Source organism: Arachis hypogaea, chromosome 12, assembly GCF_003086295.3.
Source record: "Arachis hypogaea cultivar Tifrunner chromosome 12, arahy.Tifrunner.gnm2.J5K5, whole genome shotgun sequence".
NCBI classification, from domain to species: Eukaryota; Viridiplantae; Streptophyta; class Magnoliopsida; order Fabales; family Fabaceae; genus Arachis; species Arachis hypogaea.
Window position 1 is genome coordinate 115298697 of NC_092047.1, and position 13146 is coordinate 115311842.

Sequence of the window (13146 nt, forward strand, 5' to 3'; positions counted from 1 at the left end):
AACGCACTCATTCTTAATTTTGTCTCTTCTAGAATGTGAGATAGTCCTAGTATTTTCCAGTGAATGAATGTTGTTATTGTTAACTTCTATCAAATTGAAACATTGAAGGTAGAAGCTGATTCTTCCAACTACCATCTTTGACCTTCTATTAGGAATCAAAGGCAGAGGGTCTGATGTTGTTTGAGACATCTGCACAGCTGAGATGAGAACGGAGGTAGACAAGAAGCTATTTCTGGGTTGACTTAAGATTGCAAATTCAAGCCGTAAAATCAGCTACTAAGGCTGGGTTTGGTAAAGTTTTTTGAAGAGGTGCTTGTGCTTTTTAAAAGCATAAGCACCTCATTTTGCGTTTGGTAAATTAAAAAGCCCAAGTGCTTGTGCTTGCGGCTTTTAAAAGTTAGGGGTGCTTTTGAAAGCACCTAAGAGGGAGCTTTTCAAAGTTGACTTGTGCTTATCAAAATTAAAAAAAAAAAATCTAATATAATAAATATTCAAAATTACCATTATTAATTATTAACACTAGATTTTATTTATTTTTTCACACATATTTTTTGTCATTATATTGTCATTAGAATCATCATATATTTCTAATTTCTCAACCTAACCTTCACAAATTCTAACACAATCTTCATATAATTTTACTTGAGATATGTGTCTCATTTTTTGTGATTTGTAGAAGTGAGTCAATATATATAGATGGGTAATAGACATATCAGTACTAACATTGGATTACATACAAGTTTTATTATTGACTAATGATAACTCTATTTATATTAGTATAGAGAGTAAATCAAATAAATATTTAAATTATTGGTCTCTAAAATTTGAAAAAAAAGTATTATTCTTAGTTAAAAATATGTTTATTATAATTTTTTAATTTTTAAAAGTTGTTTTACCAAATACAATTATAATACTTGTGCTTATTAAAAGCTATCTTTAACGTGATTTTACCAAACGCAAGTGCTGTAGCTTTTAAAAAGTCATCTTTTAAAAGACAGCTTTCATAAGCTACTTTTAAAAAGTAAAAGCTTTACCAAACTAACCCTAATACTACCGGTTTACATTTTTAGATGCTGCCCTTCTCGGGACTTTGCATGACATATCGCTTGATGTGAGATCTCCTTTTCATTTTGTTAAAATTTTAAAAACAGATTGTCCAAATTCCTTATAGACTAAGATGAAAAAAATGTATTATATCTTATGTTGCTAGACACGTATTTTAACAATTTCTTTTCAGTAATTCTTCCTTTCCAAATATTTATAGCCTCTGTTGTCTACAACAATCGACAAAGAAGCATGGAGCAATCATTCTATCATGCATTTAACTACATTTAACTACTAGACAATAAACATTGGCCACTGCACATTAGTTGCTTCCATTATGCCACATATTTGAATATATTTTGGTTATCTCTGTCCCTTTCCAAATAGTCCGTTGCAATGAGATGTTCAATGCGTTTCTTGATTGTTTCGATTTCAGGCTGCAAATCAAATACCAACATTTGCAAATTAAGATAATACTTGAAACCAGAAAATAATTCAGCCAATACAAATTCACTCAAATTAGGAGATGCATGCATATTGCTATACCTTGAACAAGGGGCTTAACATCTCGACACACTCCGATTGCAGTTGCTGATAGTCCAAAACCATCCTGCTCTTCATAATGCGCACAATTGCAGCGTCAATGGTATACTGCCTATCGTTGTCGAGATCTTCAACCATCTTCCTTTTGTCCTCATGCTGTGTAATGGGGATCTACAATAAAAAGACAACATGTCTTGTTATGTTTTGACAACAAAGAAAACTGAAACAATGAAAACTAGCTATGAGATTGCAAATCAAATGTGGCCTATGGATAAAACTAAGAACAAACCTTGATCCTCCTCATTTTGTCAGTAAATTTAGAGTTGTACTGAAAGATGTCATTTGGAGATATAGATTTTGTGTTGGGCTCCTTGTTAAGTATCTTATACTTCGAACAGGACAGCGAGTGGAGTAATCTACCTGCATCTTCGTGGCTCAAGTTCAGCCGAGTCATAATCTCTGAATAGCTCAATCTATCTGCATTGTTGAATAGCAGCAGGATAACAGCCTGTAAAGTACAAAATTTTCTAATCATAAACATGAGTAATGAACCAATGATTGTTATGTACAATACTTCCATAGTGCTGACTTTTCTTTTGGGTTGCTGGGAAGGAAATCACCTGACTTGTGGATACAATTAGTTCAATGATTTTTGGTTCAAAGTTGCCATTGACATTGCATGTCCCCGATGAGTAAATCCACCTAAGTCTTCTTGTCTTTCTCCCGTATCTTAAATCATAAAATCTCTTGAAAACTTCCATGCATTTAATCTGTGAAAAGACAAAAATAAAATAAAATATACAGTAAGGATGGAAACTTGAAGTAATTCACTATGTTCTTACCATCATGGAAGGGAGATTGAGATCAAATGTTTTGTAAGTTGGCCAAGACCCTGTAGTAAGGACAGTAACTGTGATGTCCATTCCAAGATTTTGAATTTTCTTATTATGAAGATGCTTCAAAAATTGACTTTGACATTCCCTGGCCAATATCATGTCATTAACCTGCATGCATGACAGTTGTGTATGTCATGTTACCACGACGTTATATTATCAAACCAAGAAAAGAAGATAGTACTAAAATTTAGTTAGTTGGCAATGAAATCAACTGACCATTCTCTCCATGTTCAATGGGAAATTTCCCCCAAGCTGTTGCTTTAGCATTGATAAAAGAATCCTCTCCTGCTCCTCATTAGCATCCGGGGTAAAAAGTAATCTGCGGGCAAGATTCTTCCTGCAATTATAGAATGCACAAATAAATAAATAAATAGTTCTTGTACTACAATATGGAGGCTGAAACAAATGTAAAAATTTACGATGATAAAAGTTTGACCTGCAATATTTTGCAAAAAGATCCTTATCATTGATATAAACAAGCAACTTGACTACCTGCAGGAGATTAAACAAATTTGTCAACACAATTCATAGCAATGGGAATCTGATGAAGAAAATATAAAAAGTACCTTGTCAAGATTTTCTTCAATTGCTTCATCAATCAGCCTCTCACTCCCTCTCCTTTTTAGGATATTATCACAAAATGCAGCTAATAGTTCTGCAGTGGTACAGCCAGCAACAGTTTTATTGCAAAATATCACAAATGCTTCCTTCAGTGCCTGTAGACAACCAAAATCAAATATATCATTTAATAACTAAATTTTTTTAAGATATTTAGAGTATTTGTTCTTCAAAGAAACTAACAGAATATCAAAATTGCCTCAAACCTTGTGAAACTTAGTATCAATCATAAAGCAATCATTGACATATGCCATATACTTGTCATGGGCCTTGATAATTTTTCTGATTAGTACCTGCTACATGACATGATTATACTTACAGCCTTACAGCTATTACTACAAAAAATTAAAAGAAAAAGGCATGGAAACTAACATGTCCACGGATGCTAGACCCTCTTGCAGTCTGAAGTGAAGAAAAACTTTTTTTGTCGGCATTAGATAATCAATGACTAAAGTCAGAATAAGATGCATAACTACTGCAGGTATGCCAACACATAAAGGGAATGCATATAAACCTGATTGTTAGCAGCTTCTTCTTCCTGTTGGATCAATACCGTACCTTCAGCTGTAATATGCTGCAATGGAAGCATAATCAACAATGCTATCATTGCAACAAGACTCTGAAAAAATAGTTGACTTTGATCCCAAACAATAAAACCAAAGAAACCAACCTCCTTGAATAAATCGACAAGAAGTTTAAAGAATCCAGGTATTCGCTGGGAAATCCTATAGATTCTAGAGAGATCTTCCACCTACACATAAATCAAAATGGTCAACCAGATGCTCATGAATGAAATGATGCTGCCGGTATAAGATAGTAAAACAAAGTTGTTTCGAAGTCTAGGTACACTCTCTTCTCCCTTGGGAGGCTCAAACTACACTTTGATCCCCATTATTTTTTAAAAATTGAACACTTCAAAGATGAAAATGTGTACGATACGGAGACTTTCCTATTTCTGAGAGTCGCATCAACAGCCAGTTTGGATCATGCATACAACACTACTATAGACTTTGAACTTTATAAGAAAAAAACTAAATAATGTTCAAAAAATCATATTGTCTTCCAAGGTACCAAAGTCAATAGTAAGAGTGATTAAAACTAGCAGTTAGTGGGAGGAGTGTAATTTATAAGTGTCAATAGTAGTTATCTATTCTTAATATATAAAAGTAGATATATAAGTTTACATACATTACTTTTAAGACATGTTTCTTTTCCTACTAATGTCATGTCAGCAACGTCGCTTACTTGGCAAAATTTTAGAATCAACCACTCCATTTTTGCCAAATCACCTATTATTTCTAAATCAGTAAAAAAAATAAACTATAAAAAAAATAAAAAACACCGATAATTAAAAATTAACTTACAAAGACCTTGAATGCATATCCCTATATTTATTATATCTTACTGTTATAAACAATACAATAAATTTATAAGGCCCAGTAATTAATTTTTATAAATAATTCATTAAATGTAATAAACATCTATATTACAAATGTCATAATAATATTATTAATCATAATAAATTTTACGTTACAAATATTCAAATTTCATACTATTTGACCTACTTATATAAGTCTATTATCACTATTCCTTCAAATAATATCAAATTTAGCACAAGAAATTTATTTTCAAACTATAAAACATCTCAAACTTACTTAACGAAACATCGTTCTTTGGATAATATTACCAAACAAACAGACGATTGGTTTATCAAAGTTTGCGTGGTTCATCTATGAAAAACATTAATAACCACAAATGAAGAGGAGCCTCTTTGCTTAGAAATGATTATATTAGATGAAAATGAGACAACTACATTTGTGGCACATGTAATCAAAAACCACAATATCCAACAATAAGGTAACCCAATATACTTTTCATAATCTCATCTATCAAATTATTAGTTACTAACCCAATACTTATTTCAGATCAAAGTGCTACAACAATTTTTGTACTATTTGATGGCGAAGAAAAAAAAGTGTTGGGAACAACTGCTTCAAATCTAATGACATTCTAGAAAAGTAATGAATTGAAACACCATCCCAATTGAAAAATTTGTGCAACCTTACACTTATATTTGAAGTCAAAGTAAATGATTTTAATCTAAAAAAAGATTGTCAACAATACACGGTTACGAAGACATTTATTCCAATAAAAAACACTAAACCTCAACACCCATTACAACAAATAAAACAGGTAATACTCCAAAAAAAATTCACTTATTCAAGAGATTATTTTTATTTCTAATTTAGATTATTTATTGATTATAGGAACCAACTTCGCCAACACTAATATCATTAGACGAAGATCACATACCCATCAAGAGATTAAGGAGAAAGAAAATCATACAAATTCAAGACACATCTTGGGAAGAAGAACATACATGCAAAGACGGAACAAACAACACAATAGAAAGTGCATACAACTCAACAATTTATAAAGACTACGTCTTCACAAGAATTTACGACAGAAAGAAGAAAGCAACAACTCTAACAACAACCAATAATAAAAAAAAGAGGACGAGCACTACATAAGAAGACTAAGTCCATCAACAAAAGCAAATACAAAAATCAAACCACCAAGTAAAAATGTTACTTTGTACAATTCTAACATCCAAATATTTTGTATTACAAATTATTTTAAATAAAACACCTTTCAAATTTAACTTTAATTTACACATTTAATTTAATTCTACAAAACATAGCAATTTCTAATATTTATTATATACTATCGTTAATTTACCATCCCGCGCATCGCGCGGGTCTCATTCTAGTTATTTATAATTGTTGACATAACATTGGTGTACTAAGAATATTTTGATCAATTAAAAATATTATTAAAAAGGTAATTTTCTTAATTCCAATACCTAATAAACAATGATAAATCATGCTCAAAACATCATATTGTCTTCCAAGGTACCAAATAGTCAATAGTATGAGTGATGAAAATTAATCATCAGCTCATGGGAGGAGTGTAATTTAGTCTCAAAACACTTTTTTGGGCTTTATATGAGATTATCAAATACCTTATCATTTGTAAGCAAGGCAGGGAAGCCAAAGTACACCTTTCGAGTTAATTGAGATCCATTTGTCCCGAACAATTCATGATGCACTTTCTGATGAAAAGTAATAAAAGTGACTAAAAAAGTCAAACATGTTCTCGATACACAGAAGGGGGGGGGGGGGGGGGGGACTAGCAACATGGGAACTTTGCTCCATGAGTATTCAAACTTAGCTGTTATTTGTCAGTTACAAAGTTATCATCCAAAGGTGTTATTCAAGTATATATGATAACATGTTATTCACAAACAACAGAATCTAATTAAAATAACATTAATATTTAATTTAATCATCAAAACAAGGTTTAACCGGCACAGTACCCTAGTTTTACATCATTATCATGCAGTATGTGATTCTAGATGCAGTTGATGAACCAAAAGATATAACAGTTAACATCAGGTAAATCCATGTAATCAAGAATAAGTCAAAAGACGACCTTTCTCAATTTTTGCCAAGTGCTAGAGTGCAAATAATGAGATACTCTATTGTTCTCCTTTCTGAAGCATTCCAGAGCCTACACACACACTATTAGAGCTGGTCAACCAATAGAACACAAAATCTAGAGGCAAATTCTTGATACACTTGCCTTCGACAGATATTCTTGAAAGGAGTCAACCTCAATCCATATTGTGCCCTTGCTTTTGTAGTAATTGGCTGTATCATCTAGCATTTGTATCTCAAAATCCTGCTCGTAATGATCCAACTTCCCGAGACCAACCTCAACAAATATATCTACAATGTTTTTCAATAGGGATCTGTCAATCTGTCCACCCTCTCGTTCTTTGTTAATCTGTCGCAAAAGCAAAAGAAATAATGCTTATTCCAACCGTCATTGGCACCGCAAGAGTATAATATAAAAAAAGGATTATCTTCTTACAAGTGTGATCACTGCTTCCCTAGCATCAGCTTTTACCATCATATAAACCTATAATTAATAAAAATGAGCATGTCAATAAATCAAACAATGTTATGAAGACATTATCAGTGTCAAATAAGTCATGAAGACATCGACACTGACCCCATCCCGGAAACAAGATATCCCAACTTCATTGAATCCAGGGAGATTGCATTTCGTGATGTAGCATCGATGGAGATAAGAGAAGAACAGAGAAAGCTGCCTGACCATGACCTTATGGTTTGACCATCTTTGGGCAAGCTCCTTCAACATATACTCATCGTGCTTATTTCTTATAGCCCGCAAAGCCTTTAGAACAAGAACAATTAAATTCATATAGAAGCTAATTTTATCAAACTTAGTCACATGATCAAAGCAAAAGAAAAATCATGATAAATGAAAAACATCAGGTGAGGGGGTGATGCTTCCTTACAAAGTTTTCAAGATATAGTTCAAGAACCTTCTTGTACTTGACATAAATCTGTAGATCCCTCTCAATACACATATTATATATTGTTCTATATTAATCAAACTTAAGGAAAGCCATAGGAATATCTAAAACATTTTTGTTCTTTTCATAAACAAAAAAAAAAAAATCAAGGGCGGGAAAAACATTATATTCTCCACAGTTGGATTGCAATTCTAACAATCATGCAAAAATTGAACAAGAATATAGTATTGACATCACATGATCACAATCATTGCCACGATGATGCAGCTGCAAACACTAGAATCAAAGACTAATCAATTAAACACAACAAGAACCAAAGCCAGTTGTTTTAAATTGCAGCTGTGATCCAAGTTGCTAATCTAATTATGTAATATTACAAGAATCCATGACTGATGCAGCAGCAATTTCTGTCATGGTGTACAACAATGGGAAACCTTAGAACCAAAATACATTGATGAGCTAAAGCTAGATGATTCAATGGAGGCAAATGCAAAAAGTTGCAAAACAAGTGTCTAATGCAATCCAAATTTCTCAAGGTGCAGTTGCAAATAATACTATGCAACTCATACTCCGTCATCATCAAATTCTTATCAGCTATATGAATTGAACAACGCTATTAAAATCTTGAAATAAATAACAACATATTAACACATAAACACGTACAAGACAGAGGGGAAAAGAGAAAGAAAGAAATGGATACGTGTATAGCATCATATATTCCTTTGAATTGAAAGGTAGTTCAGGTGAACCTTCCAGGATCCATATAAGCTTGAGAATCCCTTTCACCATTTGCTTGCATTCTTGCGCAAAATCAATCCGCTTCTCCTCCATTTCAACTTTCAAACCTTCCAAATAATAACATATTCAATCAAACAATACAAAATGAACTCCATGGACATGCAGTTTCCAGTTTAAAACCAACCGATGATTATTAATTAGGCATTACAGTAACACAATCATCACATGTAGTAATCAAACCCTAGAAGAAACGAAAAACATCAGGTTATATACAATCAACGAAAAAAAGCTCGCGTTTCAATGAAATTGAATAACTAAGAGAAATAAAAACTTGAAGGACCAAAAAAAAAAAGAGAGAGAGTAAAGATTGTAGAAGACGCGGTTACTTACAGAGCGTGTTATCGAAAAGAGAGAAGAGCAGAGTGAAAGTAGAGAGAACCGAAGTGAAGAGTGAAGAGTGGTATTTATAGGTAATCTATCTGCATTGATTGAGGGAAAGGAAGAAAAGCAAGAAGCTTGTGGTGTAAGGAACAGAAAGAAGAAACAGAGGAGGGAGAGTTTGAGTTTCTCTTATTCATGCATTGATAACATAGAACTAGAAGCTTCAATCTCCATTGGAAGAGAGAGGAAAGAAGCTTCTATACAAGAGAGCTACTATGCTAACTAACTGAACTACAATTTCCACGTGTCAATCACTGCTAACTAACTAAAACTACCAACTGTTATTCTAACTAAAATGCAATATATATAACTGACAATTATAACAAACCACAGAAATAATAATAATAATGCTAGGGAACAAGATGGGTTCAGCCAAAAATCAGCCAAATGCATCTGGATAAATCCAAAACCTCTATGTGGATTGTACTTATGCTAGGCATTAGAATGTTTATTTTCTTTGTAAATTGGATTGTTCTGAATCTATTTTTTTATTTATCATGTTTTAGATATTTGGAGAGGGAAAGAGTGTGAAGAGACGGCTAATTGAATCAGTTTCCGTGATTCACATTGTAATGATACTGAACGTATCTCCTCCTAATTTGAACGTGGGGAAACATTTAATAACCAAAATTTTAAATCATAACTAAATAAAACTAATTATTATATTTATAATTAATTAAGTTGTTCCATTCTTGGCTAATTTAGAGTTGGTTCCATATACTTTTCCAAATAATAAATATTTTTAAAGTAAAACAATCTAATAAGACAAAATAGAGCTCGATAATATTTTTGAAGTACTTTGTTAGGTGTACACTAAAATTAGCTATTAAAGTCAACTATAGTATAAAATACATGTTAAAATATAAATACATATTGAAAATAAATTAAATTACACATGTATTTATACATAAATATATTAATGGCTGATTTTAGTGCCTGATTTTAACGTATGAATAGTATTTTTAAATAAGATTATATAGGCTTTGTTTGATTCACATTATTATGTCATTCTAAAAATAGTTTATATACATACCGTGCGTAGAAGAATAATTAATTGTTTCTTTTTGTATAGAAAAATATATTAAATAAATTAATATAAATAAATAATTAAAAAAATTATATAAATTTTACTATATATTTTATATAAGGGAGCCACTTAGATAAAGATGTTTAAAACGTTTTTTTTTAAGATGTTTTTTAAAAATTAAAATTTAATACATATAATCAATTAAATTGTATTATTTTTATTAAAATTAAACTAGACAAATCAGTTTAGCAAAAAAATTAATAAATTAAATTTTAAATCGGTATAAATTAATATTTTTTATAAAAAATTACTACAATATTCCTATTATAAAACACAACTAAAATATTCCTATTATATATATATATATATATATATATATATATATATATATATATAAATTTTAAAAACTTTAAATTCTAACCCTATAACGATAGAGAAGAAAATGGCTAGAATTTAGAATTCTTAAAATTAATATATATAATAAGAGTATTTTAGTCATTTTATATAATAGAGATATTGTAGTCATTTTTTATAAAAAATAATATTAATTTAGACAGATTCAAATTTTGATTTACTATTTTTCGGTTAAATTAATTTGTCTGGCCTAATTTTGACAAAAATAACATAATTTAAGTAATTATATGTGTTAAATTTTAATTATTAAAAAATATCTTTAAAAAAAGACATTTTCTGCTATGGGAGCATTCCCCCTTTATATAAAGATACAAAATTGTAATTCTTTTTGTGGGTAAGATAAGATGACTTTAGGAGAAACTATAGTATAGGTTTTAAGCATTCTCCTTGTTAAGTTTGATATTGGGTATATGAAATGATGACAAATATTTTTTGGGTTAAAGTCCAAATATGTTTAATGTATGTGTTAAGTGATGCAGGTCCATTTACATGTTGCTTCAGTCCCTTACATGTTAATGAGAAACAAATCAAAATATATGAACCAAGAGAGAAATCCGAATATTCATAGTTTAAACAAACGAAAAAAAAGATAAAGTAACATTTGGCAATATTATGGGACAACTTAGTCTCTAGTAAAGCAGCAAAGACATAAGGACAATTCTACTACTCCAAGGATTGGTAAAGCAAAGTTTAGAAAGTGGTAGAGCAATGTACAACAAAAGTAATGGCACAAAACTAGAAATGCTATGCATGCTAAGGAAGACAGCAAATCTAAGAACAGCAAAAGTAGTAGAGTAGCTCCTTAATAAGCAGAGTTAGTAAAGCAAAATGAAAAAAGAATTACATGCCAATAGAAACAGTTTTAACGGAAAAAAGGTACAAGAAATTGGAAGAGACAATGAAGAAGAATTAAAAGAACAAGCTGCATCTATAAAGACCGGCCTCACTTCAACATTTGAAAAGAAGGAAAATAGAGTCACACTTGAGCATCACCTCATACCATCTAAGCTGAAACATTTTCCTTCATTTTATGCTTCATTTATACTTTTAGTATCATGGCTATCTAGTGTTATCTTCTGTAATTGAGAAAAGGATGAATATGTGAGTTAAAAAAGTCATGAGAGAAAAGACAAGAGAGACGCATGAAAAAGCCATTGAAAACTTTGTGTATTTGAATTTTTGAATTAGGAGTAATTTCTCTTGTCAAGTTGAAAAAGTACTTGGTGTGTTTGAATTTGTTTAGGTTTCCCTTCTAATTTAGGACAACACTTGGATTGCTAATTTGCTAGGCTTTGTATTAGAAAGTTTAGTGGTGGATACTAGATGAATGTTGTGGTGGAGAGACTTAATATAAGTTTCATGACACTTAAAAATCGAACCAGGATATATACTGACCTCACTCTCTTCTTTTCTTCTCTGTTATTTCTAATTTTAAAGACAAAATAAAAAAATTTTCTGCATAATAAACTTCTGCAAAAATAAAGTGTCAAAAGAACTTCATTTTAAATTCGACTTGATTCAATCCCATTTTCAAGTTCTAGTTGTTTTATCATTCATGTACTTTTAGGAGTTAGCAGTTGGTGAGTAGATTGTACTATTGTAGTATTTAGTTAATTTTTTTATTTTTTGTTGATTCTTTTTAGTTTTTTCTTTGTCAACTTTTGTTATGGTTTCTTGAACATGCAAGTTTAATTAACCAATTAAATTATTGAAGAATGGATAACTGGTAACTATTATATTAAAAAAAAATATTTATCTATACTTTTAATCATTTATTCAATCAATATATAAAACTAATGTGACTTAGTATAGTTGATCATATCCACAACTAAACCATTGATGACCTATCCTTGGGTGCACTTTGAATCCAAGAATGAGCCATGCTATAATTCAATGTCCTTGCACTGGAAGTAGGAATAGTGATACTCATCAGGTAATGTCCTAATGTGAATTAGTATTGTTATATAAATAGTCATTAGTTTTACGGTGTCATTATATATATATATATATATATATATATATATACACAATAACAATCACCACTATAAATATTTAAAGTTTGCATTGACATTCAAAATTTAAAAAAGAAAATATCAAAATAAATGTTTAAACATGATACCTAAGATTGTTCTGCCAATTGAATTGTTGCTTATGAGAATAGTTTCTGCATATATAGTTATAAGTTGTTATAGTAATGGGTCAACTAGCCTGTTCAGGGTTCACCTTGACCTTGGAAGGTAGGTCTTCTATGAAATATTCAATCTTCTTCTAAAATATTAATTTTATAAGACAAATCGGTAGATTTGATTTATAAATAAAAAAAATAAATTTGAAATTAAGAAATTTGTAGGTGTGATTTTCTATTTTTTTTTAATATAATTTCTATAACTGGATAAAACAACCAAACTTCGTTAACAACGCAAAACACAACCATCTTTCTAATATTAAAATTAAAAAGTGATGTAATGATTGAGGTGTAATTTTATTTTTTAAATAATTGTTAATAGTAGTTGTTATTTATAATTTTTTTTTGGTGACTAGTTGTTATTTATAATTGTTGACATAAAATTTATACTAAGAATATTTTGATGAATTAAAAATATTATTAAAAGGGTAATTTTCTTAATCCAATACTTTATAAACAATGATAAATGTAAACCATTTTAGCAATTTTGTTAAATATTATACTACTATACAATTTAAATCTTAGATAATTTTAATATCTTAGAATTAAAAAAGAAAGTACATACCCTCCCTTTATTTTATAATCAAGAAGAATTTTAGGCTGATCAAATAAATGATAAATCAGTCACCAAAAAAAAATAAATGATAAATCATTTCTTCTTCTTTTTTTCTTTTTCTTTGTAGGCATACATTAAAAAATAAATAAAAATTAGCGAACTTGTGGGAATAAGATTCGCAGCACGTGGCTATGGTAATGGCAATTACCTCGTATTGCCACGTGTCGTATTTGCCACAATTGCGTTAGATCCACATCATGGGAAAAAAGAGAGTTTTTCTTC

General features: G+C 30.3%; 1 protein-coding gene across 2 annotated transcripts; it reads right to left on the reverse strand.

The window, feature by feature from the left end:
• Nucleotides 1-1196: 1196 nt before the first annotated feature.
• On the reverse strand, nucleotides 1197-4645 carry LOC112730640 (cullin-1-like). 2 transcript variants are annotated; one of them, XM_072210475.1, is made up of 12 exons: nucleotides 3772-4645; nucleotides 3616-3675; nucleotides 3474-3503; nucleotides 3308-3394; nucleotides 3050-3199; nucleotides 2920-2975; nucleotides 2700-2820; nucleotides 2430-2591; nucleotides 2208-2357; nucleotides 1877-2095; nucleotides 1591-1758; nucleotides 1197-1481 (listed from the first exon to the last, which is right to left on the reverse strand). In XM_072210475.1, the coding sequence occupies exons 4-12, from the start codon at nucleotides 3353-3355 to the stop codon at nucleotides 1380-1382; spliced, it is 1176 nt and encodes a 391-aa protein (XP_072066576.1). In that variant the 5' UTR covers nucleotides 3356-3394; nucleotides 3474-3503; nucleotides 3616-3675; nucleotides 3772-4645; the 3' UTR covers nucleotides 1197-1379. The 2 variants fall into 2 exon arrangements, with proteins under 2 accessions (XP_072066576.1, XP_029146967.2); XM_029291134.2 differs by lacking the exons at nucleotides 3616-3675; nucleotides 3772-4645 and having other exon boundaries at nucleotides 3474-3599.
• Nucleotides 4646-13146: the final 8501 nt, after the last annotated feature.

Coding starts and splice junctions, on each gene's coding strand:
- LOC112730640 (XM_072210475.1), bottom strand. CDS start 3,355: ATGGCATATGTCAATGATTGCTTTATGATTGATACTAAGTTTCACAAG. Junction 3,200..3,307: donor TTGATACTAAGTTTCACAAG/GTTTGAGGCAAT, acceptor GGTTGTCTACAG/GCACTGAAGGAAGCATTTGT. Junction 1,482..1,590: donor TGTTAAGCCCCTTGTTCAAG/GTATAGCAATAT, acceptor TTTGATTTGCAG/CCTGAAATCGAAACAATCAA.